The sequence below is a fragment of the Photinus pyralis genome, unplaced genomic scaffold (genome assembly GCF_008802855.1).
Source record: "Photinus pyralis isolate 1611_PpyrPB1 unplaced genomic scaffold, Ppyr1.3 Ppyr1.4_LG6, whole genome shotgun sequence".
Taxonomy (NCBI): Eukaryota; Metazoa; Arthropoda; class Insecta; order Coleoptera; family Lampyridae; genus Photinus; species Photinus pyralis.
The window spans coordinates 11,482,792-11,509,379 of NW_022170663.1; the positions used below are offsets into that span (position 1 = coordinate 11,482,792).

General features: G+C 36.1%; 1 protein-coding gene across 2 annotated transcripts in view; it reads left to right on the forward strand.

Annotated features, from left to right (window-relative positions):
- The window catches only part of LOC116173776 (filamin-A), a 38,315-nt gene extending 12,961 nt beyond the window's left edge, over nucleotides 1-25,354 (forward strand). The window contains exons 3-28 of one of the 2 annotated variants that reach the window (XM_031491463.1): nucleotides 4,430-4,571; nucleotides 4,621-4,750; nucleotides 4,801-5,006; nucleotides 5,769-6,148; nucleotides 6,413-6,613; nucleotides 7,662-7,831; nucleotides 7,879-8,104; nucleotides 8,153-8,708; nucleotides 8,752-8,993; nucleotides 9,085-9,651; nucleotides 9,837-10,178; nucleotides 10,228-10,400; nucleotides 10,445-10,731; nucleotides 10,784-10,940; nucleotides 10,995-11,162; nucleotides 11,217-11,347; nucleotides 14,803-14,938; nucleotides 18,243-18,393; nucleotides 21,908-23,002; nucleotides 23,120-23,284; nucleotides 23,344-23,583; nucleotides 23,745-23,941; nucleotides 23,992-24,217; nucleotides 24,268-24,483; nucleotides 24,535-24,744; nucleotides 24,792-25,354. In XM_031491463.1, coding sequence (XP_031347323.1) covers nucleotides 4,430-4,571; nucleotides 4,621-4,750; nucleotides 4,801-5,006; nucleotides 5,769-6,148; nucleotides 6,413-6,613; nucleotides 7,662-7,831; nucleotides 7,879-8,104; nucleotides 8,153-8,708; nucleotides 8,752-8,993; nucleotides 9,085-9,651; nucleotides 9,837-10,178; nucleotides 10,228-10,400; nucleotides 10,445-10,731; nucleotides 10,784-10,940; nucleotides 10,995-11,162; nucleotides 11,217-11,347; nucleotides 14,803-14,938; nucleotides 18,243-18,393; nucleotides 21,908-23,002; nucleotides 23,120-23,284; nucleotides 23,344-23,583; nucleotides 23,745-23,941; nucleotides 23,992-24,217; nucleotides 24,268-24,483; nucleotides 24,535-24,744; nucleotides 24,792-24,979 — 6,902 coding nt within the window. In that variant the 3' untranslated portion in view covers nucleotides 24,980-25,354. The remainder of the gene's footprint in view (nucleotides 1-4,429; nucleotides 4,572-4,620; nucleotides 4,751-4,800; nucleotides 5,007-5,768; nucleotides 6,149-6,412; nucleotides 6,614-7,661; nucleotides 7,832-7,878; nucleotides 8,105-8,152; nucleotides 8,709-8,751; nucleotides 8,994-9,084; nucleotides 9,652-9,836; nucleotides 10,179-10,227; nucleotides 10,401-10,444; nucleotides 10,732-10,783; nucleotides 10,941-10,994; nucleotides 11,163-11,216; nucleotides 11,348-14,802; nucleotides 14,939-18,242; nucleotides 18,394-21,907; nucleotides 23,003-23,119; nucleotides 23,285-23,343; nucleotides 23,584-23,744; nucleotides 23,942-23,991; nucleotides 24,218-24,267; nucleotides 24,484-24,534; nucleotides 24,745-24,791) is intronic. The other variant, XM_031491464.1, reaches the window with a different exon arrangement.
- The last annotated feature ends 1,234 nt before the right edge of the window (nucleotides 25,355-26,588 follow it).

Here is a 26,588-nt window from a genome sequence, read left to right on the forward strand (position 1 = left end):
TGTCATACATATTTTCCAGCATTTTCGGTAATTTTCTGAACAAGGGACTAACGCCCTGAGCAACTTAACGCATTTATTATATGACTGGTTTCGATAATGTATCAATGTCTAAATTAATTTTACAATTGTACTAAGTGTCTAAGAATACTTTTGCTAATACTGAAAACCAAATGAAATAAAAAAAAATAATTAGGTTGGGTATTTAAAAAATGCCCAGTGGAAGTAGGATTTTCAAAATTTGCATCTTAAGCTTTAAAACTTCACGATTCTAAAATTTAAATTTTATGTTACTCTTAAAGGCAGTAATGGTAAAAGAATAACAAACGTAATATTCAGTACCCCTGCGAATTTTAAAACTGAAATGAGTCCTTTAGGTAAACTGTTGGAATCGTGGAATCTTCTGTGCTTTTAACACACTTTTCATTAATTTTTGAATTAATTAAAATGTTAAAATCCTACAGTTTTAAAATGGACGCCCCCTCAACTAGGACAAACCCCGACAAATGGCAACCCTCTCTAATAATCAATTCCCGATGCATATATATTGTCTGCAAACCTATGCCGAATCTCTATTTAATAATAATAGGGCATGTGGAGGAGTGGAGGTGTATGTGGTCAAATTTATAATGAAGTTTACACGTCATGTGCCTCATCAAAGGACTTTATTTTTGAACATCCTCCAATAAAACAGATTGATTTTGGGCGACGCTATTTCTCTCTTGGTCTTCAAGAGACGTCATTGCGAAAAGCGGTCAATTTTGGGAAACACTCAACACAAATGGATATGGTTTGAACAATTGACATTTTGTCATCGGCTTTCCTGATCTCTGCGTATTGTAAACTTTCTCGCCGTTTGATCATCACATAGTTAGTGTTCATGCACTTACCTCCCCTTTTATTTAGACAAACTTATTTTGAAACTACATTCAAGGGAAACTGAGCAAAAAAGGCTCTCAACAGCAATATTGTGTATTTTATTCTAACCCTAACTAATCTAGAAATGAAAAAATGAACGACGCTCTTTTAAGAAAATGTAAATTAGCATGTCCTCTTTCTATTAGGTAGGTACCAGTTTTCGATACTTTGGCACCTTTTTGTAATTGACACATGGAAGTCTGCACACCGAAAATTCCATCCACAAAAACAAGTTTGGTACGTGCGCGGTTCGCAGGCACGATTTACTTTTACAATTTTAAAAAGAATTAAAAAATTATACTGAAGAAATAACAGGCGACGAGATCTACGGACGTATTTCTTTCTTTATTCACATGTAACGATGGATCAGGTTCTACATGGGTTTGTAATGTAACTATTTGCATTTCTCGTTTTGGAGAAACGGGTCATTGTACAAAGGAAATACTACAACGTAATTTGTTTTACAGCATTTTTGTGATGTAAATGCTGGAAAAATAAACTTCTTCATGCCTACTTTCCACCTATGATTCATTAGAAATATTGCACCGGCAGATGGAATTTGAAAAATTTTAGGCTGACGTAGACATTCCTTTGATTTTATGTACGATGCACTAATCTTCGAAATATGGCAATGACCGCATGGTTGGCCCAAACTCAAAACTAAGCCATAATTTTGAGTTTAACTTTTTGTATTTTTCAAAAGGAAGTAGAATAAAAAACCGGAACGGAGGCTGCGGTTAATTTGTCCATAAACTATTAAAAACGTACATACGATAGTTTAGATAAGTTTCTTTTTAGATATGCTTATGCGATATTTTACTGTACAACGCGAATTCCTTTGGGACCGTGTCAAGGATGCTGAAAATTGACGTTTTCATGGACGAATAAGCTGAGTATTACTATATTTTGATAACTAAGTGATATTCGCGGAACTTCCTCATTAGTAGTCATGCTTGCAATTCTTCAATTAGTCTTACAGTAAGCATATATTTACATTGTCAATAAGGATACTTATATTTTAAAACTGTTTTTGTTTCATATCAGTAGAGGTCAGTCTCATTATTGTTATTAAAAAAATTCACACATAAGAACTAACAACATTCAAACATTTACACCTATTCTCCTTTTTGCGTCTAATTGGATAGACTCTCTTATTCGATAGGCCCTTGGCACGTTTTTAGTTGGATCCTTCAAGCGGCAAGAAAAATGAATTTCCAAAAACGAAGAATGTTTTTATTTTAATAATGAATAAAACTAAATCTATGATTCCATATTCTTATTGCAAGTAGATTCCCATTAGCCCAGATCATTAGCTAGTATATATTTTCGCTGAGAATAAAATTAAATTTCCTTTATTGCCCAACAGAACAACAAACATTCCATTACAGGAGAATATGAAGTTACAAGTAAGAGAATGTTTCTTTGGGCAAGTAAAATTGAAATGTATTGCCTGTTATACATTATGAATTGTTTCGTTATTGATGGATTAACAGTCAAATTCCCTATCATTGACCTGCATCAGCATTTGTCACTTATGAGGTTGTTGTTGGGCGATGTTAATTACTTATACAAAAAAAAGTTTGAGAGATATTAAAGATGAAATGAAATACACAAGGCAGCTCGTTTAAATTAGACCAAATTATTGGGTTATAGCGTAGATCTTATAAAATATTTATGGAAATAAAAGTGTTATAGGTTCTTTTTTTTATTTTTTCATCAATAGCTTTTCCTCATAAACATATCAGAAAAACGGATTTTCACTAATCTTTAAGCTAAATAGGTGTAGGAGATTGATTAAATCAATTTTTGAAACATTAGTGTAATGAAATGTTGTGGTTTCGTTTAAATGACGGGTTTCAAATGTTTTGTAATTATCGAATTTCACTGGGAGACACTAAAAATGACATTTTTCTAAAAAACGGGAAAACTGCAAGAAAACATTAAATGTGTCATGCCAATAGCCCCGTACGATTTTTCGAATTTGAACCATGGAAGTAGAAACTAGTGTACGATGAAAGCTCTCGAAATTTGATCACTTAATTAAGCGCATCATTTAAATCAGAAAGTAAAATTACGCAGAATTCTCACGATTGTTTTTACAGTTAAAATTAAGTATAGTGCCTACTTCATTTTCGATCGATATAGGTCGCAAACTAATGAAAATTAAATACGTAGTCTGTAATTGAAGTAATTGACATAATTTATTTAAGGCGGTAGGAGGTCGCCATAATTTTTCAATTTGCAAAGGGGTCGCGTGCTCAAAAAGGTTGAAAAACAATGTCCTAGAGAACCTGGTTTGGGATTTTAAGACATAAACCTAAACTTGCATAGGAAAGCCTCTCTTTGAGTTACAATTTATGCGTATGTATTTTAAGTGTTGTAGATGACAAGTTAGACAAGTTAAAAAACTAATCGTAAACAATTTACGAAAAGCGTATTCATTTCCCATTTGTAACAATTGTTAAAATTTCGTAAGAATCCGCCTACAAATAAGAAAGTTAGCATTGCACACGTGGAATTTATTTTTGACGTGCTAGTTCAGTTTCATTTTACAAGAAGAATTCTGCCCTAAAATTTCAGAAAGATTGGTTCACAAAATGTAACGGTGTGAGCATGCGTACTCATTGTTTTACGTGTGTTTTTAGTCCGTGTATGTATAATTTATTTTTCGATGTGCATTTCATTCATTCCTTCCTTCTTTTAAAATTTCCCAAAAATCCGTTCACAAATAAGAAAGTTAGCACTGCGCATGCACAAAGTATTCTTTGCCACGTCAAGGAACATAAACACAAAAATTTGATACAACTGAATTAGGACATGGACAGACAGACATACGGCAATACAAAATTATAATTGGCAAAAGTGTGAAATTATGGTAGGAACCTGAAAAAATCTATTTTTTACTATAACTTTTTTAGTAATAAACGCAAGCTTCGATACCATAACGAACCAAATTAGCTCTTAATATAATGATGTACCTAGTAGCGGTATAGCCGTAGAGACAGACAGACGAACGAAGTGGCCACAATAAAGCATTTTTTTTAATTTGTGGAAATGCGCTAAAAATGATAGTATATGAAATATTAAAGTGGGACGACACGCCTTTTCTATTAATGGTTCCATAATCCCGGTCTTTTGAAAGAAAACCAGTACTTACTCATACCGCAATCTTAGTAAAAATGCTACCACATAAAACACAAGGACGCCGCGCTAAATTAAATTATTCTAATTGGCTCCACTTCAGTTAAGACGCCCAATTTGGTCAGTAAGATGCGTCATTCCATTTTGTGAGACCCAAGATAATGTAAAGGCAGATTAATTATTACTGACGCAATTAAACATGCATTCATACAACTTGGTTCCAATGCCTTTGCTTTGTAGTATAAGAAAATGAAACGATCAGACGGACGATTTAACACGTTTGTAATTAACTGTAGTTGTAGTGTACCTTTCTCTGACGAGAATGTACGTGATTTTCTTACAAATAAGTGAAGCGTCAATGTTTTATTTTCAGATTCATCACATATAGTGGACTGTAAATTAAAACTTATATTAGGATTAATATGGACATTAATTTTACATTATTCAATTTCATTGCCTATGTGGGAGGGAGAAGACGAAGTAAGCAATGGGCAAGGACCTACTCCAAAACAAAGGTTGTAATTTCCAGAGCAAAACCGTGTACCTATTCACCATCTTTTGTAGACTTCTAAACTGGATACAGAACAAAGTACCCGATTTACCAATTACAAATTTCACTACAGATTGGTCGAGCGGTAAAGCTGTTGGAGCTTTAGTCGATGCCGTTGCGCCAGGATTGTGTCCCGATTGGACGGTATATACAATTGCAGTTTTAATAAGAGAAGGTATATGGATACATTTTAGGATTGGAATACGAACGATTCTGTACAAAACGCTGCAGAAGCTATGGGCTTGGCCGACGATTGGCTAAATATTCCACAACTCATCAAACCAGAAGAAATGGTCAATCCCAATATCGACGAACAATCAATGATGACCTATTTATCTCAATATCCAAATGCCAAACTAAAACCGGGTGCCCCATTAAGACCAAAAACAAATCCCAATAGGTAAGTTGTTATTATGCACTAACTGTAGGATTTACTGGCCAAGTTTCAAACAGTTCTAATTGTACTTTTTAAACGCAAAATGCCTAAATTTAGAGCAACAAATTGTATTGCTAGTACATTAGCCCTGTTTGATCGTGGCAAACTTTGATTTTAAACGTAGACAAGGTGGCCAAATTTAAAGCAATTAAATAAAATTATACTGTGCACTGTGCACCTAAGCAATATACATATACAAAGAAATCTCAATGGAGTACAATATAAGCAATAATTTAGGCACAGCGCCAATTATAATTTCATCACTCTTCCTGTGTATAAAATTTAAAAGCCCTACAATATGTGGTCATACGCTTTGGCTGCCTAATTAAAATTTTAACTGTTAAATAATTGCCAGACGTGACCATTTACGTAATATTTCTGGAATCCCACCCCAACTACAATTACCTTTATTTAACAGTTAAAATATACTACATACTTATATTACTATAAAAGAGTATTAACGTATTTCTTTGTTATATCAGTATTGCCCCACCTCGGTAAGTTAAAAAAAAGCTTGAAATTAACTATAGTACTTAATTGGTGGTTGTTCACCTGTTGTACACTAATAAATAACATTGTGTTATATTGTGTTTAAAATAATTTTTTATGCTGTGGATATATTTGAATCCGAAAACTGTTTCTAAATTTTTTCAATATGTGGCTTTTTTGGCGATTTTTCTTTAATAATTTAAATTCGATTTAACACGTTTTTATGAACCGTTGTAGGGTCCGCGTTTACGGGCCAGGAATAGAACCGATAGGACCGGTTGTTGGAGCGCCTGCAAATTTCACAATAGAAACCTTTTCTGCAGGCATGGGAGAAGTTGAAGTGTCAGTAGAAAACCCTGTTGGCCAGAAGGAACCGGTAGAAGTTCGTTTCAACAACGATAGGAACTTAACGTACTCAATAGCGTATACTCCGAAACAAGAAGGCGTCCATAAAGTAACTGTGAAGTTTTCTGGGAGGGAGGTTCCCAAGAGTCCGTACCAGGTTACAGTTGAGGGGCACGCGGGAGATCCCAACAAAGTAACTGCTTCAGGACCTGGGTTACAACCCGATGGTGTTTGCATTAATAGATCAACATACTTTGATATTTCTACAAAAGGTATCAAATTGACGTTGTTATACCAGGTTTAACAAACCAGCCAAAAAATTGGGTGACTGAGGAGAGATTTTCCAAATAATTTGAGACTCGGATACGTTTCGGGTTTAGCAATCGAGCCAAGACACATTTTTTTTGCACATCCCCTTTCCGATTTTGCCAAAATTTTACATTGAAAAAAAAGTTGTTTTTCTGGTCTCTTCTACTCCCTAATTTTTTGGAACTAGTGACCTGCGGCACATCCGTGCTAATCATCGAATAACGCAGATGCCGGGAGAGGGGTACCCGAGGTGATTATATTAGATCCGTCAGGAAATAAAAATTCGGTTCCCGTAAAGGTCCGGCAGACATCTCCCGACATTTGGAGATGCGAATATGTCTCACCGACTGTTGGTTTACATTCCGTTAATATATTTTTTGCTGGAAAATCCATTCCAAACAGTCCTTATGGCGTACGTATATCACCTGGTAAGTACCTACATTAATTACTGTGAGCACAAAAATCTGTAGACTTTGAATGGGCTCGGTATGAAATAATGGTCCGTTTAACGCTAACACTACGGCTAACAAAAAATTTTTTTGGCTAATTCGCGGTGACTCTCACGACTCATACACTTCCTATGCTAAGGAACTTGGCAGTGACAATTCTGACAGCGGAAGTTATTTTTCATCCTTTCGTCCATTCTACGATCTCCCCTCCCCTTCCTCTGCATTTTAGTTACTTTGATTCAACCATGTTTAAGAGACATTATTTGTGTAAGGGTACCATAATACAGTCGAAGGAAGTCTACGCCTCCTTGCTACGTGAAAAAATAATAAGTAATTTTTTCCATTTTACATTGTCATGCATTTATCGATACAACAATTCTGGTACAATACGATCCCGAGATGGCCATCGCCGTTTTTCGGACATGTCAAAATTTCACCAAATGATGACGTTTTAGATCATTTTAAAGAACTTTCAAAGAATAAAATTTCTGCAAGTAACGGCTGGACGGATTTTGTTTAAATTTTGTATATGTATATTAGACATACGGAAACGAAAATTACGGACCGGATTTTTGAAAAAAAAAAAACATTTGGAGCGTGGCAACGGGACCGAACTTTTTTTTAAAATAGAAACGGAAATTTGTTACTAAATTATTCGAAAGACTTTCTTTTTCTCTCTATAATCTACAAAAATTATGCAAGGTTTTATTACAAACAAATTTGTTAAGCCGCTTGTGAGCAAGAGATGAAGTGTGCACTTTCAAATTCGTTTTTTCGATTTTAACAGCCCTTATGGACGTTTCATGCCTTAACGAGAATACAAACATGACATTATTTTTAATTTCTGGTCGAATGACGACACCACTACCACGTCTGTAAGTGTTTGGCATAAAGGATGTCAAAACCTTTGTGCTAGTTAGCTCTTCTGTCAAGAATTTGGCACGTGCTTTTACTAAACCTCAATCTGGAGTCTACATTTTTTGTGTGCATATAGTAAGAGATTGTGTGTTTCATAAATAATTTTTAGTATCTGATGCGAAGAAAGTCAGAGCAAGCGGTAGAGGTTTACAACCACAAGGAGTTAGAGTAAAAGACGATGCAGATTTTAAAATATACACCGAGGGTGCCGGCGAAGGGCATCCTGAAGTAAAGATTATCGGACCTGGTGCTGTAGCAATTCCTTGTAAATTACACAAAGTACGTCCAATATTTGCACTACAATGTAATTTTTGTGATTGTATTAGGTTGACGGAACAACGTATCAAGTCGTATACAATCCTCAAAAAGAGGGAAGGTATATTGTGATGGTCACATTCGCTGGCCAAGAAATCTACAAATCTCCTTTCGAAGTCAATGTAGGACCTTACAAAGAAACGCAAATTCGCGCATATGGGCCCGGTTTAATGGGAGGAGTTACAGGCTATCCGGCTCTGTTCACTGTGGAAACCCATGGAGAGACGGGCGCGTTAGGTACTGAATTATGATAGATAAACTTTTTCTTTAATATAGTGTTATTAGGATTTAGTATTCAAGGCCCTTCGCAAGCAAAAATAGACTGTCACGATAACGGAGACGGTTCTGCAGATATCAAGTATTACCCCACCGCCCCAGGTGAATATGCAGTGCATATACTTTGCGATAACGAAGACATTCCAAATAGTCCATATATTGCTCAAATTTTTCCGACCACTGATTACTACCCTGATAAGGTGGAGGTGTATGGGCCTGGTATTGAACCAACAGGAGTACACAAAGGGAAGCCTGCTACTTTTTCCATTGACACGCGCAAAGCAGGATCGGCCCCACTTGACGTACAGGTCATGGACCCCAAGTGTAACAAAGTAGACGTAAATTTAAAACAAAAAGCTGACGGTCTCGTCGACGGCTCTTACACCCCTAAAACTGGAAATAAACACACAGTTCAGGTTAATTACGGAGGAGTTGCAACCAATAACTCTCCATTCAGAGTTTTTGTGTCAGAACCACTGGATATTACAAAAGTTCACTGCTTTGGTCCCGGAATCCAAAATGGAGTGAAAACTAACACGCCCGCCCATTTCAATGTTGACGCCAGGTATAATATTCCTTTTTAACACGTGCTGTAACGCGTTTCACAGAGACGCTGGGCAGGCTGATTTAGAAGTGGTACTTATGAATGAAGACACTAGACACGAAATTCCTGTCAACGTTGCAGATAACGAAGATGGAACTTATACTGTAGATTATGAAACTCCACACTCCGGAACGCATTCAGTTACGCTGCATTATGGCGGTTTCAACGTGCCTAGTACTCCAATCAAGTTTAAAGTCGAGCCAAATGTCGATGTGTCGAAGATAAAAGTTGACGGATTGGAACCAAGTAAGTATTTCATACTAACCTAGTCTAGTTAAGAACGGTGTGGGATATTTACAACTTTACAATAATGTTTTAACTCTGTTGTGGGCCATAGCGGCACCAGTGAATAGTTTACAACAATTCCGAGTTATAACGCACGGCGCTGGAAAGGCGGAATTTGCCGTTTCTATTACAAGTCCCTCGGGAAGTAAAGTAAAAGCGCACGTTATTCCAACGCACGAAGGTTTTCTCGTTAATTTTACCCCAACCCAACTTGGAGAATACTTACTCGGAATATCTTTCGGAGGAGAACCAATTTCACATAAGCCATTTAGATTAACTTGCTTGACCGGAAGTGACCCTTTGAAAGTGAAGGCTTCCGGACCCGGTTTGCATAGAGGGATTGTTAACAAACCGGCGGAGTTTATGATAGACACTCGAGGAGCAGGACAAGGGGGACTTGGTGTAACCGTGGAAGGACCTTGTGAGGCCGCTATTAACTGTAGAGATAACGGAGACGGCACATGCTCAGTTGCCTATCTCCCTACAGAAATTGGAGATTACGTTATTAACATTACATTTAACAATGATCATATACCTGGAAGCCCTTACCAAGCTATTGTTGTACCTGGTGTAGACTTCACCAAAATTAAAGTCTCTGGAAATGGTATCCAGTTTCATGGTAAATCGGTGTGCAACAAGCGTTCTCGCATGTTTCTAACATAGTGATGGATACAATTTGTGTACTACCATTAACCGTTCAATTGCAGCTTAATATCCTTGTAGTTAAATAGATTAACGAAATGTGAAATTTGCATGTTTTCGTGAATGTATAAGATAAAGTGATTCTTTACTGTCAATTTTTAGGTGTTTATGTTGATTCTCCCACGGATTTCTTGGTCGATACGCGAGGAATACCGAAATTACGAGATGATGGTAAAGTGACCTGCACAATTACGAATCCGTCGGGTGCCCAAACTGAAAAATTAGTAACACCTTTGCTCGATGGGACCTATAAAGTTAGCTACACTCCATTTGAAGAAGGAAGACATACTATAGATATATTTTATGACAATATGCCAGTCCCTGGATCGCCATTTATAGTTAATGTAAGGCGAGGGTGCGATGCCAAGAAATGTAGAGCGTTTGGACCTGGTCTTGAGCAAGGTTTCGTTAATAGAGCTAACGTTTTTACTGTAGAAACAAAAGGTAAGCAATGGATTCGAGAAATTTTCTTCTAACATTTGCGTTTAACTAGGTGCCGGAACTGGAGGTTTAGGGTTAGCTATTGAGGGTCCTTCTGAAGCGAAGATGACCTGTGCAGATAATCGTGATGGTTCCTGTTCTGTGGAGTATATCCCAACAGAAGCTGGGGAATATGATGTAACAATTAAATTTGCTGACGAACATATAACTGGTTCGCCCTTCAAAGTAAGTAGTACTGTGGTTTCTTCAGAATGTAATTATTTGTACAGGTGAACATTGAGTATGAGGTCGACGCAGACTTGGTAACAGCATATGGGCCTGGCTTAGATCCATCACACTGTAGAACTGGCGTACCAACAAAGTTCACCATTGACACGTCAAAATCGGGCAGAGCTCCATTATCGGTTAATATTCGATCTGATCAAGGAGCTTTACCTAAGAAACCCGAAATTGTGGATAACGGTGATGGTATTTACGACGTAACGTACATCCCTCCAAACGAAGGGGCGAATTTGCAAGCGCAAATTTTATATAATGGGAAAGATATACCTCACAGGTCAGGCAGGTCACATGCTATAACATTGAACTAATTTTTCTTTGCTATTTAGTCCGTTTCCACTGCGAGTTCGTCCCTATGCCGAACCCGACAATGTCAAACTTAGCGGGCCCTGCATAACCGAAAAATCCGTGCCTGCCTCCATTCCTACCACAATTCAAGTTGACACTAACGACGCTGGGTATGGTGATTTAGAAGTTCGAATTATGGTAAGAACACGCGGCTTGGTAAACGAATCGATGTAATCTTTGGCGATCCCTTAGGGACCGGATGGCCATTTGCGACCAGTAAAAATTACAGACAATTTGGACGGAACGTTCGGGGCGACCTTCACTCCTGACGATTGTGGAAGGTACAAAGTGGATGTGAAATATGCCGATCAAGAAGTTCCCCGATCTCCTTTCCACGTACAGGTTTACGCAGTGGGAAATGTAAGTGTTTTCTAAAACTAGAACGTTTTTATTTGAAATTGAATTCATTGTTAGGCCGAAAAGTGTAAAATTACGCAAGGCGCTCAAAAACACCTGGTTAGCGGAGAAGAATGTTGCATTGTCGTTAATGCAGAAAATGCGGGTGTTGGTGCTGTGACTTGTAGAATCCGATCGACTTCTGGCAGGTAGGTGTCAATGACGCGTTTTTTAATTGATAATATTATTACTGTCGTGCAAGAAAAATTGCATAATATAAAACATTCAGATTGAGAGTAATGTCGAACCTTCGCCAATCGATTTCTGCGAGTTTAAGGATCAGTGCTATTGAATCTGAGCCAGATTAAAAGTCGTTTCCGAATGCGAGCTGTTTTAATTATAATTCCCCTACTGAAAATCGTATGCGAATCTTTGTGTCTTGTTTTGTATTAAGGTAATTTACGAAGGGGTCCAATTTTAGTGCTTGCCATAGGCGCCATTTGGGCATGCTACGCCAATGGCACAGATAGACGGTCAATGTGCCTAATGCTATAAAAGTAAACGGTTAGTGTGTTTCCTACAAATCCTACCTTGAAACAGTCGAAATAATATTTTGTTGTAAAAGTGGGGTAAATGCACAGGAAACTGTTGTCTATGGTAAAACTATATAAAAGGTGCCATCATTTTTGTAAATAAAGTACATATACTCAAACCTTGTTTCCTCGACTTCCACAGAGTGCTGACTTTACGTACAGATATGTGCCCATTTTTATAACAGAAATCACAAATTGGAAATGTTTTAATTCTTCGCCTAAAATTCTTTTTAACGAAATATCGTTTTACCTACTTGATTACGTGCAATGGAGTTTAATGGCAAATATTTCTTAAGCAGATGGATACTAGTCACATGAGACCTTTAGTTTAAGGAAATTGGAGAGTTGGGGGCGCTTAGGGGATGACTCACTTCGTGACAAAAATAAATTGGCTCTAGTTCCCGTTCCCACAACCTCTATTCCAGTTATTCCAAACCGCATTCTTGCAATTGTTCTACTTGGCGTGATAGGACTGATGATAGGTATTCGCATTGAAAATTTTCAATTTGACACACTGTATAATGCCTTGTTAAAATTTAAACAAAGACATCTACCCTCATATTTTCAAAAGTTCTTCATTATCATTTCATTTCTTTATTCGTTATTTAATGTTTTAAGCGATTTTCAAATATCCGGATACTAATTAGATGTGTTACACCTGATATCCTGAGTAAAAATACTTTTTTGCAAAGAATATGGAAACCTTCCAGGCTCGTATAGGAAATGTGGCTCTATCGTACCTGTATGGGTTACTTTCGGCCCTGGATTTTATTTTTAGGACGCAATTGAGCTCAACAACCACAAGAATGAGATAGCATACGCATCCTTAACATTTGCAAAAAAAACAGTAATGGCGCAGAAGCTATTTTTGGCGGCGCATAAGAGAAAAGTGCAATTTATTATAAAGTAGATACAAATTGTGCACAACTCTTGTGCAGATAAAGCGCATAGCAAATAATTGGGTTATAAGGTATAGTGGGGTATAGCATGCTATTTACCTGCTTGGTAGATGACTAATAGAGAGAGACCTCATTACACATAAACATTTAAAGGCCGCATGGCACACATTCAAAATCTACGCCATACACTGCAAGAATAATCAAGCCCTTAGGTCCGCAATCTTGCATTTTCCCTGCCTAGGTACCTTCTTTCGAACCTCGATTTTCGAGATATTCACATTTCACATTTAAGAGTACCCTTATGAGTGCCTCTTCCGATACTTCATTTTGGAGATATTCGCCCTTAAAGATTTGACATCATCAACGGATATATTTCTTCCCAATTTGTAAGTCGCGCTGTGTGAGTACTCGCATCCGACACTCATCTCTAGAGATATGAGGAACTCCATACAACCGATCACTAGAAATTAATTGCTTTCGTTGAGACCTTTCATTAGAATACTATGAACGATAAAATAAATTTCTAACCCCCACCCACTGATCTCAAAGGAATCGATGAGGAAGGTTAGGTATAGTTTGTAGAACCAAATTCCTTTCGTTTGATTAGAATACCATGCACGTGTGTTTACACCTCATAATTTCCTAGTGGGTACAAATTATAGTCCCAAAATCCGGAGGTTAGTTTCTCGAGATATATTGGGATCCCAAGTTTGTTTTGCATTTTATAATGAAAGTTGTGAGTTATAACTAAGACTAAAAAATTGCGTGTTTATAATAATTTCCGTTTGAACATAAAGTAATCTAAAATTTAAAACGCAAGTTTAATTGTCTTCTCTTAGATTTCTAAAAGTTTGAGATGATGCTGTAACGTAAATTTAATTACATGATTTATTTATTTACATACTTACAATAAATTTATAACAGTCTTGAAATGGATTAATAATTTATTACTATCACTCACAATTTACAACATACGAGAGGGAGCGTAATATACTTCACTCCGAATGAATGATAGAACTCACTCGAAACACAATTGGATTTGCTTATACCGGGTGAATATTCCCAAACCGAACATAGGGAATTAACATATGAAAAAGGTTTTTTGTAGATAGTTGGCTCCCCATGTTAACTTATTAGAGGGCTTATAATAACACCAATCGAAAGAAGATTTTTTCCTCGTCGAATGATATACGAATCAGTTCATTTTCATGTGTTCAAGGATCAGTGCTATTGAATATGAGTCGGATTAAAAAAGTCTGGTTTCCGAATACGAGCTGAGTGACAAAAAATTCCCCTACTGAAAATCGTATGCGATTCTTCATCAACGAATTCTGTCCTGAATAGGGCACTTTATGGTTACAAACCTTTATCTAAAATGAACAGTTTTTCATTTCGGGCAACGAAGCGCACATATTCAATAATTACTTCGCTTTGATGATTCAATGCTCTTGTTCATAAAAAGCACAAATAAATTTTGGGCCTCAACGTCCAAAGTCTTAGTGCCATTTTGTCACATTCTCCACAGATCACTGACAAATTGGTCCTCATTACTAAAACCTAACTGATTTAGAGGAAGCAGTGTGACACCTGGGAGCATTCCTTCCCATTCTTTTTACACACACACCGAGCTTATGTTCACCGCATAAACAGCAACCCAAGCAGTCTTTTTTCATTTTATTCTCCAAATTACAGAGCAAAGATTTATGTTAAATTGTAATGTTCGTTTTACTTTTTATAAAAACTGTTCATTTTAGATATAGACTTCCATTGATCGATAGTGTACCTACCATTTAAAAAAATCAATTTCGAAATGATAAATTTGACTCCTGCACAACCTGTATAAAAACCAGTTTTTACATATAATAGGTAAAATCTTGACCTAATTAAATAGATGCTGAAAAATAGTGGCTATAGTTTGTTTGTCTTACAAAAGGTAATTTATTTTTGTCAGTGGGTGCCGTTTTTCAAAAATTCATGAAAAAGGATATCCCATTTGAAATAACAAATTAATTAAGAGTCAATTTCCGGTGTCGTGTAAAAGCGCTTTATGTTGTGTGATTTTTTCAAGCAAAGTAAGGAACTTATTTTCATTTAACTGAAGGTTTCAAAAGACACTGGACAAATATGTCGATTTCCTTCGAAAGTGGAACTTCAAAAGCAATTTTGTTACAGTGATCTCGATATTGATATCGTCGATAATGGTGATGGAACATTCAACATTTACTACAACGTTAAAGACGCCGGGGATTACACCGTCAGTATCAAGTTTGGTGGCCAACCAGTTTCTGGAGGATTTTACACTTTCACTGTAAGTGAGAATGAGAATTTTTCTAATTAAGGTTTATAGTAATGTAAACCGCCCATTATTTTCAAGTTAGGGATACATCTTTCATGTTTGTGGTATGGGGGTAGACTTTTGAAAGTTATTCTGTAAAAAACAGAGCCTACACGCTGATTACACAATTCATCAGTATTATTCTCTAAAAGTCGCAGCTTGTATCCTCTATATATTTTGCAGAATTCTGGGTGCACGTACCCAATTTTGAAGTAGTGAAGGTTACAGAATAAAAGAGCCGAGTGTATGTAATGATCTAGAACGGTAGAGACTGTTTACATAATTTATTGTCATCACTTTGCATGCATCTTCTCAATTTTTTACAGTTCCATTATTTTTTAATGGAAAACCTCTCTTACTATTTGTAATGTAAATATTTTACGCATGTGTCTTGTTTGTGTACACTCAATAATATTTATATAATGTTTTATGTATTTTCTTTCATCCCGTTTATGAAAAGTTTAAGAATTAATGCTGCATGCGCGTTTACAGTATTCAGAATTTTTTTACAATTTTCCAAGTGAGTGAGTGCTAGAACTAGTTTCTGTATAACGAAATAAATATTTTTGGTTTGCAAATTGATTTTTCCCTTTCGTGGGCTATACGTATAAATATATGGTGTTAAGTACGTGTTTGTACATTCGGAGTATGTTCGATTTTTTGCGGTTCGTACAGTTCAGCTATTAAAAGGTAAGTGTACCCTACTTAATGATGAGTACAGTAGCATACTAACCAAAGCGTTTTTGAAGTTTGACTAATATGCACGAGCTGAACGAATCGCATAAAATTTGAAGAGTATAAACAGCAGTAGTGTTTTTTGAGCATGTAGAGTAACTGCATTTTTAAAAATTTTCCATTTAAGGGCTACGCGATATAGATTGTTTTAACATTTTCGATTTCCCTAGTTATAATTATCCCCGAATTTATGAAACGGAATACTCTAAATTCCTGACTGAGAAGTTTATCTATTTATGTTCCCTATGCTAGATAGACTAACATAATTTAGCTCGATTTATATTTAAAATAAAATTAGTAAAAATGTATTTATTTGAGGATCCTCCAAATATAAAAACGATTAGAACATGCTCCTGATGAATACGTAACAAAAGCATACAGTTTTCTTTATAATTTCTGGTTATTTGTCGAAAAATGAAAGATGAAAGCATCTTCTGAACACATTATAAATAAATAGCGCGAGACGTGTAGGTATATAATTTATCTCAAGCACAGGAAGCAATTCGCACGCTGTTTTCTTTTGAAATTATTACAAATATTGCTTTTTCGGACAATTTGCAAAAAAAATAGACGAAAACAATCGACAAATCCCGAAGGTGCTGGGTATTTTGGGCATCCACCCTACTAAGGGGCGTGACCCACCTAATTTTTTGCAAATAATGCATTTTGTACTGAAAGTTTCATTGTCTTTCAGTTACTTTTAGTGTAGTGTCTTGTTCCCACGTGGATTAGTACGTGCCACAAGAAGGTACGTTTATGGACGCTGATCGTTTCAATTAAACGATTTTTAAGTATTTTGGGGAGTTTGAGGTGACATTTATTACTTCACACACTTGCCAAATTAAAATTATTAGTAACTTGAATTTACTTAGAGTTTCACCACTGAAACTCATTTTCTTGATTTAAAACGAGCAAATTCTGATTATAAAACTGTTACCATCGTGATCATTTCAAATTTTAATTTTGCCACTATTTGGAACAAGCTATTTAAATGCATGCACACAATTCTGGCTTTTTTTTAATATTAGGTTTGCATCTCGAAAATTGTGTAATAATTTCAGTGCCGAAATAGATTCTCGATTGTGCTCCTCATTATTAGAAAATGTTGGCTTTATGTTTGACTATTGTACATAAATTAGCGAGAATTTACCTAGGTGTAGAGATTTTTAGACTGCATGTTCTTTCAAGTTACCTTGGCACTAGTATACTCTTGTATTCATGGAGGAACATTAAATGGGGTGTTGAAAATATTTTATTGTTCTGTAAGAGTTTTGCTATTTTTGTGGCGATCCTTGAACATTGGTAAATTAGAAAAACGTAATTGTGTTGTGTTACTTTAAATTGGTTTTCGACACAACTTTTCGTAATGCAATCATGCAGACTTGTTCGAAACCTTCCTTTGGGAAACTTACCCCCAAGGTCAAACATTAAGTGCGTATTAAACCTTCAGTTTTTCACAATAGTGGCATAATTTTTCATTAAAAAATGCAGATTGAAATGTGCGGTTCAGTTCATATATCGTCTTGATTGATAAATTGCATGGAATGTGCTTACTGCGTTTGTGTAAGTAATTAATTCATTGCTGGAATTATTTAAGTCTTCGCACCTGTTACAATATGTCTCTGCAAATTGGACCAAAGTTTGTCACTATTTTGGCGTAGTTAGTGGCATTGTTCTAGACTAGCTTTTTTTTGGCGTAACAATCTCATATAAATTTAACATGGTTTGCACCTTTCTAAAATTATCAAATTGGACTCCACAGTGGTGGATTCGATAAGTTGAAATTTAACTTGGATTTTATTGTGACTAGAAGTGTTATAATTTATATAAGCAGAGTATGTGCCAAAAACAACAAGGCTTGTAACCTGCACTATTGACATCTCCCAGTTACAACTGTACAAACTATACTATACTACAATCAAAGTGTGCTTTAATGATATACGCTTGTACGTGATTTGCATTGGCAACAAATTGTTCATTAATAAGAGCATTAGAATTAATTACTTGATACACAAGCAGTTTATCTAATTTACATTCGGAATAATTACAACCGACCCGACATTTACATCACAGCTGAACATTTAATTTGCTTAATTATTAATTACTTTTACTAATACGAATTGATCTCCGTGAAGTGAAGATTTGGCAGCATAAGGTTCAAAGAAAAATTTGGCTCTATTTTTGGATTAGAACTGTTAATTGCTAAAATATTTCCGTTTACTGTTTGATGGGAATAGTCTTAAAAAAATATTTTCCTAGTATAAATCACAGATATTTACATCGCACTTTAAATTTCATAAGCATCTAAATTATGTTACGTGGGTTCTAGGTTGTGTGATTAAAGACGTCGTTGGCGACGGTTCTCAAATATAGTAATAGGAAATGTTATGCGCGATATTACCAACTGCTGCAAATCTATTTATATGTAAAACTAAAATAATTCAAATCCTATAAACTAGCTTGCTTAAAAAAATATGTTGTGTGCTTTTTTAATACTTTCCATGTAATCTACATCTCCAAAAATCTATTTTTGCTCTTTTAGGCAGAGGAACATATAACACAAACCGAGAAAACCTATTCCGGTACGCACACAGAAGTAAAGAAGACTACCGCCCCACTTCAGAAGCAACCATCCTATAGGGTTGTAAACCTTGATAATATTCCTCTGCCGACTACAGGAGGACACGTTACAGGTATGTTACCCTCAGTTTTTCAAGTTAATTAATAACCTATGTGAGTAACATATGTTCTCCTGCAAATTAACTGTCAGATAGACATGAAAAAAAAAACCTAAATTAGTTTGTTAGTATGGCAATCAGAATAAAGTAGTTAGTTGTGTATAGAAAGAATGAATTCTTATACAATTTTACTCGGTAAACACAAAAACCAAAAAAAGATCGGTCAGTTTTGAGTTAAGCCAATTAAAAGTGCCAACGGCCTCTTGGCTGATTCAACATACACAAAACACTCCCATCACACAAAAATGTTTTTCAACTGACTGCTCTAGGTTGCAATGAGAACGGGGGTAAGTGTACAACGAAAGTGCGATTATAACGCATTTTGCCTAGCAGCAGTGGCGTATTTACGGGGCGGATGAAGGGGATATATCCCCCCTCCAGAAGAATTGAGTTATCATCATAGCTATTAGGTATTTAGGTAATACTCCGCTATCCGCTCCGCCCACTTTAAAATAAAGGCAATAATATATAGGTATATATAGAGAGCAATTTTGGTTTTGGTTAAAGTCTAAAGTCACTAAAATCTAAATATTCTGTAGTATTCAGTATTCACTATTCAGTGAGTGATCAGTGTTGGCAGTCAACGATTTGGCTATTCGGCATCGATCGGCAATTCGCTACATTGATGCCCAAAATAACAAATAGGTATCAGGTACTTAGTACTGCTACTGAGGTGAGGTACCTGCGTCCTGCCTTTCACGAAATGACGAAAATAAGAATTTTAAATTTTAAAAACAGGAATTTTTTTGCCCATAACTTTTGATCGAGACGTCTAATCGAAAAAGTACGAATCGTTTTGGATTCTACGCACCCAAATTAATAAGAAAAAGTTTTTTCCCGAGAAATTTTGGTGCAGTCGATTTTTGGTAAAAAAGGAAGGTAATAACTGCCTTTTTTTTTGCCCAGAAAAAAAAATTGTCTCAGATCGACCGGAAAAAAATATTTTCTTCTAGAATGTGGCCTGTAGAATCCATAATTCCAAACAGTTCCAAGATCGGACTACTAGATCAAAAGTTACAGCCCTTTGAATTTTTTGTCGAAATTGGTTTCTTGTCCATAAATATACCTATTACTTATTCAAAGTTTTCGTTGACTAATTAAATCAAAAGCAATAAAGGGGCCTGTCAGCAGTAAGAAATAAAATACCGTTCTAATCTAATCTTTTTCGCCTGTACAATAATAAATAGATAAATGACTACCAGCATCAGCAACCTGCAACCCAATTTCTATTTCTTACCCCCCCCTGACTGTATGTGCAGAACTTGTTTTAATCCACTGCCTAGCAGTGGGTAGTTTACGATATTTTTTTTTAGTATATGTACCTACCTATTTTCGAAAATCTCATCTTTGCACCAAACAGTCTTTGACTGGAAAAGAATGTAGCCAATATTCTCGTTTCTAAACTATTTGTCTTCCAGGGGTAATGATGCCCATATTTCAGAAAAAGTTTCTTACGCATTTTGGTTATAATAATACTAATAATATTTTCTGTCAACATTATATTGTTTCCTACAGATTTGGAGATTTTCTATTAGTGTTTCTTTAGATTGAGATGGAAATGGTTCGTTCTAGGGCATGATAAGTTGAAAGGGAAAGGGAGACGGGCTATAGATTTACTATTGGCAGATGTAGGAAGTGACTGTGAAGTTTTACTCGTGGAGCATAATGAAGATTTTCGTCTTTCGTATTCTTCTGCGGAGAGGTTTATGCATTTCACATGGTCGTTGCATAATTGGCATTGGACCATCGATTCACCACCTTCGAGAGTAGTTAATTCGGCTAGCTAAATCAGCTCTGTATCGGCAATAATATTTGACATCCAACTGTCTTAAAAAATCGCTACAAATTTTTCAGTTCATATGAGCAAATTGTGGAGAAAAACAGATGGCTTAAAATGAGTGACCGTTTCCAAATTGCTTATACTTCACCTACGTCCAACTATTAAACAAGCTGTCAAAAACCATGATTAATTATACACTTTCATATGACAAAATTTGCCAAAAAACGGCCATTATTATGCATTCATATTTTTAACGTTTAAAGGGCAAAAGGCACATTTACGTTAAATTATTTTTTTTCTGCTTCGATTAGAACTTTCATTGTCAAAAAATAGATGCGAAGCAGTACATCTTATAAAATCTCGCAAATTAAATTATAACTTGGCATAGATTTCAAAATATAGCAGCTTTTAATACATGTTAATAAAATTAATACCGAAAAGTATGCACTTTTATTACATGCAATGTGGGCACTCTCGGATATCATTAATTTTGCGCAATAACTAGTATCGTATGGTTTCTAATTATCTATTCCGTGGTTTCATACCCCGCAATTTTGAAATTATAAAAAAATCGGTTGAAATATGTCAATGTAATAACTCGGTATGTTTTCTATTTTTAAATTCCGGAATTTTTATAACTTTTCTCATCTTCCGTTAAAATACGCGACCGTCACAGAAATTCTCAAGTACAGCACAAATTTACAATGGGGTTTTTTCAATTTTTTGTCAAATTGTTAATCATCCCAACTTTAATTTAGCAAATGAGATAAAAGGAGATAGTTAATTGAGAATTTTATTTCTTACATGCTGTGACCATTTTACATTTTAAAATTGATGCCAAGTTCGTAAATGGGGCGTTACAGTTTCACGAAAATTTCGATTAATGACCAGACATCTAGTTAATTTTGGCATTAGCAAGCTTCCGGCAACTACCATTACGTTAAACCATTTGAACTAAGCTATAGCTAAATTACAATAGGTATTGTGTACTGGCGTTTATAGGTATAAACCCCCGTGTAAAATGCACGTACAATTTTAAACCCCCAATTTGAAAGTTAATTAATAGTCAATTTTTTATTGGGATGATCCCAACTTTACCTCACAACATTTTATATTTTTAGAAGTTACATATTTTACCTGCTTTTCATATTTTTCGCGTGCAGCTGTTGGTATGACAAGTTATTAAGTATTTGATAGGGATGGATATAATCTTAATATTAAATTTTTGACATCAGTACCGTTGAGATTTCACGGTGTGCGGACGACATATTCATTAATACCACCGACGCAAGTGGTGAACCGTATCGCTTTATTCTTCGCGTAAAAAGTTATTTTCTACTGGAATTAATTTTTCTTAAATTAAGCGGTTCTACTTTTTTATGTTTGTGTTTCATAGAATATGTTTTCGTGGTTAAAAAAACCTAAACAAGCAACTTGGTCCGAAATTTCAACATTATTTTTAGAAAATTACAAATGTATTACTTATTCCGATATTGATCACGAAGAAAGCACTGTATTTTATATTGATAAACTATCAAATCCGCTTGCGGGTGAAAGGTTTGGACTAAATTTTGATCCCTTAACTTTTCGGTCAAATTACTTTATTCACACCCATAAAGGTAGGTGGTTTTTGCGCTTTTTTTTTGCATAATTGCAATTACCCCGCTTTATGAAATGTTTCCTTTATAGCGGATATCAAAATGCCAAGCGGAAACATAGACAAACCTGTAATCGAAGACAATCGGGATGGAACCGTTAGCATTAAATACGATCCACGTGAGGAAGGGCTTCACGAATTGTCGGTGAAGTACAACGGCGAACACGTCCAAGGTTCTCCATTTAAATTCCACGTAGATTCTATAAGTTCGGGCTACGTAACTGCTTATGGGCCCGGGCTTACGCATGGTGTAAGTGGCGAACCCAGTAATTTCACCATTTCCACAAAGGGTGCTGGAGCCGGCGGCCTATCGTTAGCCGTAGAAGGACCTAGTAAAGCCGAAATCAGTTGCCACGACAATAAAGACGGAACAGTGTCGGTGTCATATCTTCCTACGGCGCCCGGAGAATACAAAATATCAGTAAGGTTTGGAGATAAACACATTAAAGGTTCGCCGTTCAACTCCAAAATTACTGGGGAAGGTCGAAAACGTAATCAAATATCTGTTGGATCGTGTAGTGAAGTTTCTCTACCGGGAAAAATATCTGACGATGACATCCGCGCTCTAAACGCTTCGATTCAAGCTCCTAGCGGCTTGGAAGAACCGTGCTTCTTAAAGAGACTACCTACTGGCAATATCGGAATATCGTTTACGCCGCGTGAAATTGGTGAACATGTTGTGTCAGTTAAAAAAATGGGAAAACATATTACAAATTCTCCTTTTAAAATTAACGTATGTGAAAGAGAGGTTGGAGACGCGAAGAAAGTTAAAGTTTCGGGAACGGCATTAAAAGAAGGTAAAACGCAGGTAGACAACATGTTCTCTGTCGATACGCGAAATGCTGGTTTTGGAGGTTTGTCGCTCTCCATTGAAGGTCCTAGCAAGGCAGAAATCCAGTGCAACGATAAGGAAGACGGCACCTTAAATATTTCGTACAAACCCACCGAACCTGGGTACTACATCATTAATTTAAAATTCGCCGACCATCATGTACAAGGATCTCCGTTTACTGCCAAAATTACGGGCGAGGGTTCTAATCGCCAACGTGAAAAGATCCAAAGGGAACGCGAAGCGGTTCCAATTACCGAAGTTGGAAGTCAATGTAAATTGACCTTCAAAATGCCAGGTACGTACCATGATATTTCGATCATACCGGGCAAATGGCTGCGAAAAATATTTTTGTGCCACAGCATTTGCCAGATATTTCAAAATGTATGCATTACTCAGCTCATACTTTCTTTAGGTATTACAGCATTTGATTTGTCCTCCAACGTAACCTCGCCGGGTGGGGTCACCGAAGATGCAGAAATCAATGAAGTTCAAGATGGCTTGTATGCCGTTCACTTTGTCCCTAAAGAACTGGGTATTCATACCGTCTCTGTTAAGTACAAGGATATGCACATACCTGGTGAGTTATACCTACCCTTTGACAGGATCTCCCACATTACCAGTTGTTTCTAAATGAAGGTTCACCATTCCAATTTACGGTTGGACCCTTAAGGGATCACGGAGCTCATTTAGTTAAAGCGGGAGGTGGCGGTTTAGAACGTGGTGAACAAGGAGAGATTAACGAATTTAACGTGTGGACCAGAGAAGCCGGTAGTGGTCAGTTGGCCATATCTGTTGAAGGACCGAGCAAAGCTGAAATTCAATTTACGGATCGTAAAGACGGATCTTGTGACGTTGCGTATAAAGTTTCAGAACCAGGTAAGGCCCATTAATCCTTGTTGTATATGACAAAAATAGCGCTGCATTGCGAAGGTTCGTAAATTATTGACCTTGTTACATGCGAACTTATTTTTATAATGTAGGTAAATAAGTATAGCGCCACATTTATTAACGCAATGTTTTTTTTCTGAATGTAATAGGCGAATATAGAATTGGGATTAAATTCAACGATGAGCATGTGCCAGATTCTCCGTATAAAGTTTACATTTCACCGGCTGTTGGAGACGCCCATTTATTAGAAGTGGCGCAATTCCCTCAAGGATGTGTTCAGGCCGATACACCTTCTCATTTCATTGTGAAAAGAAACGGGGCTGGAAAAGGAGACCTCGATGGCAAAGTAACCTTTATTAGGTATAGGGATTCACAATTTACCAAAATTTGTCGCAGATCATAGGACCTTCTGGCCATGAAGATGATTGCTTCATTCAAATTATTGACGCAGAGGAATATTCCGTAAGATTTATGCCGAGAGAAAATGGAATCCATAAAATTCATGTGAAGTACAATGGGGTCCATATCCCTGGATCACCATTCCAAGTAAAAGTTGGTAAAGACACTGCCGATCCTGCGGCCGTTCATGCTCATGGAAATGGCTTGAAGGATATTAAGACAGGTAATAAAATCCTATAAATGCACAATATTAAACGTTACTTTTGAATGAAGGTGTTAAAACTGATTTCGTCATTGACACTCTTAACGCCGGTGCGGGTACATTGGCGGTCACCATTGATGGTCCAAGTAAGGTCTCTATGGATTGCACAGAGGTAGAAGAAGGGTACAAAGTTCGTTATACACCATTAGCTCCAGGGGATTACTACGTTAGCATAAAATACAACAACAATCATATTGTTGGTTCTCCATTTAAAGTTCACAGCACAGGTATGTTTGCATCATTTGTTATTTTCAAAGTACGTAAACATGCCTCTTCAGGGGATTCTACGATGGTCGATGTTGGTTCGCAAGAAACGTCTTCGGTTATTGTTGAAACTGTTGCCAAAGTAAGTAAAGAAGGCGGTGTAAAGGCGTCAATACTGCCAGTTTTCAAAAGTGACGCCTCTAAAGTGAGCTCAAAAGGAATGGGCTTAAAGAAAGCGTATATTGGGAAGCAAAATCAGTTTACAGTCTCCGCCAATACAGCTGGTAAGTTACGGAATGATAGTGCGAACGCACCTCAAATTGCTTTACAGGCACGAATATCTTGTTTGTGGGAGTACATGGACCAAAGGGTCCTTGCGAAGAAGTCTTCATCAAACACCAAGGCCATAATCAATATCAAGTCAATTATGTTGTTCGAGAACGCGGTGACTATATTATTATTCTCAAGTGGGGCGACGATCATGTTCCGGGCTCTCCTTTCAAAGTGGAAGTTTCGTAATGGATGGACTTGAGATAAAAGTTCAATACGTTAATTAATTTTTATCATTTTGCTATTGATACTTAATTTATATGTTTTCGCGTTTTTTCCTAAATTTTGTGCCATTTCGTCATTTTTCTACCTATTAAGCACATCTCTATATAATCAACGCGAAATTTAATATTTTATTATTGCTATTTAAAATGGTGCTTACGTGTACATACCTTTGTTCCCTAAGTCTTTTGATTGCAAGTAATATTTATTTTTAAAAAATTATATTTTACTATCGATATATGAAACTATTCCCATTTGTCGTTATTCTTTACTACTAAAAATTTAGACATAAATCTGAGTATGAATGTTACTTTTAATTAAAATAAAATTTGCTTACGAAAATCTCTTTCGTTATTTTACATTATTGTGTAGCAGGGGATTTTCTAAACGTTTTGCTTTCTACCGCGCATCCCTAAAGGATTATGAAAAGAACATTTGCAGAATTAAGGAACTGTTTTCTATTTACTCTCGCCTTTCTTCCTTCCCCTTTTAAAAATGGAGGGGTTGGGGTACTCGAACGAAAGATCTCAACGAAAAAAATTAATTTTTACCAACTACAGTCATCCACCGCGATCCCTTATCGTGATCGATTATAATTCCTCATATTTAAGAGCGAATATATCGAAAATTGCACATTGCAAATAACGGGCATGTCAAAAATTGCAATGATCGTTCAAACTCACGTTTTCAGATGCCCAGTAATGTAATTCAGCTTAATGATTTTAAATTAAATTTCTCTGATTCGATACTCAAACTATTTACCGGTTTGAATAGTTTTTCATGCAACTTTTAAGATTTAATTTGAATAAATATCCGAAAAACGCAAAAGGGGGCACTGTACTCAAAATTGAACTCCAATATTGAGACCAAAATGACGCAAAACACGCTAGATATTTCAATGTATTCTTTATATATGATTTTCAAATAGGCCAGCTCTTGAACGAGTGCATCAATCGCAGAGATTGTTTTGAATCTGGTAGATAAATGCTCTACTTAGGTCGGGTATACATTAAAACTTTATTATTTATTAAATTAATAAATAATTTTTAGGTGCCGCATAAGTTCGACTTTGAGAGGCTATAAAGTATATATTTATTTTCAATAATTTAGTAATTTAATAGAATCCACACCCAATTTATGGATTTCTTAAATGATAACTAATGAAGAAACCATATAAATTAATGCATATACGTTTGGATACTGGCCTTAATCAAAATTTATTTGATATGATAGGTCACAAAAGAAGGGTTCGTAACCTTATAACCTCGTACTCCCTTCGAATCACTTGTGATATTGTGTATTCAGTAATCACAGGATCCAGGGTCGTTGGCGTTAAAAATTTATCGTTGTCACCCATTCCTATGAAAATCCAAAATGCTTTAATCTACTTTATTGAAGCGTTAATTGATTTCTATTCTAGAAATGCAAACCAACATTTTTTTTTTCCTAAGGCTTCGGCTGCTGAGGCCATTTGCCTATCACCCATTTTTATTACTTTTCTTTGAAAAGTTTTTACACAGATATAGACAAGTACGACGAACAAGAACTAAGCAACATACATACATACTAATATCAC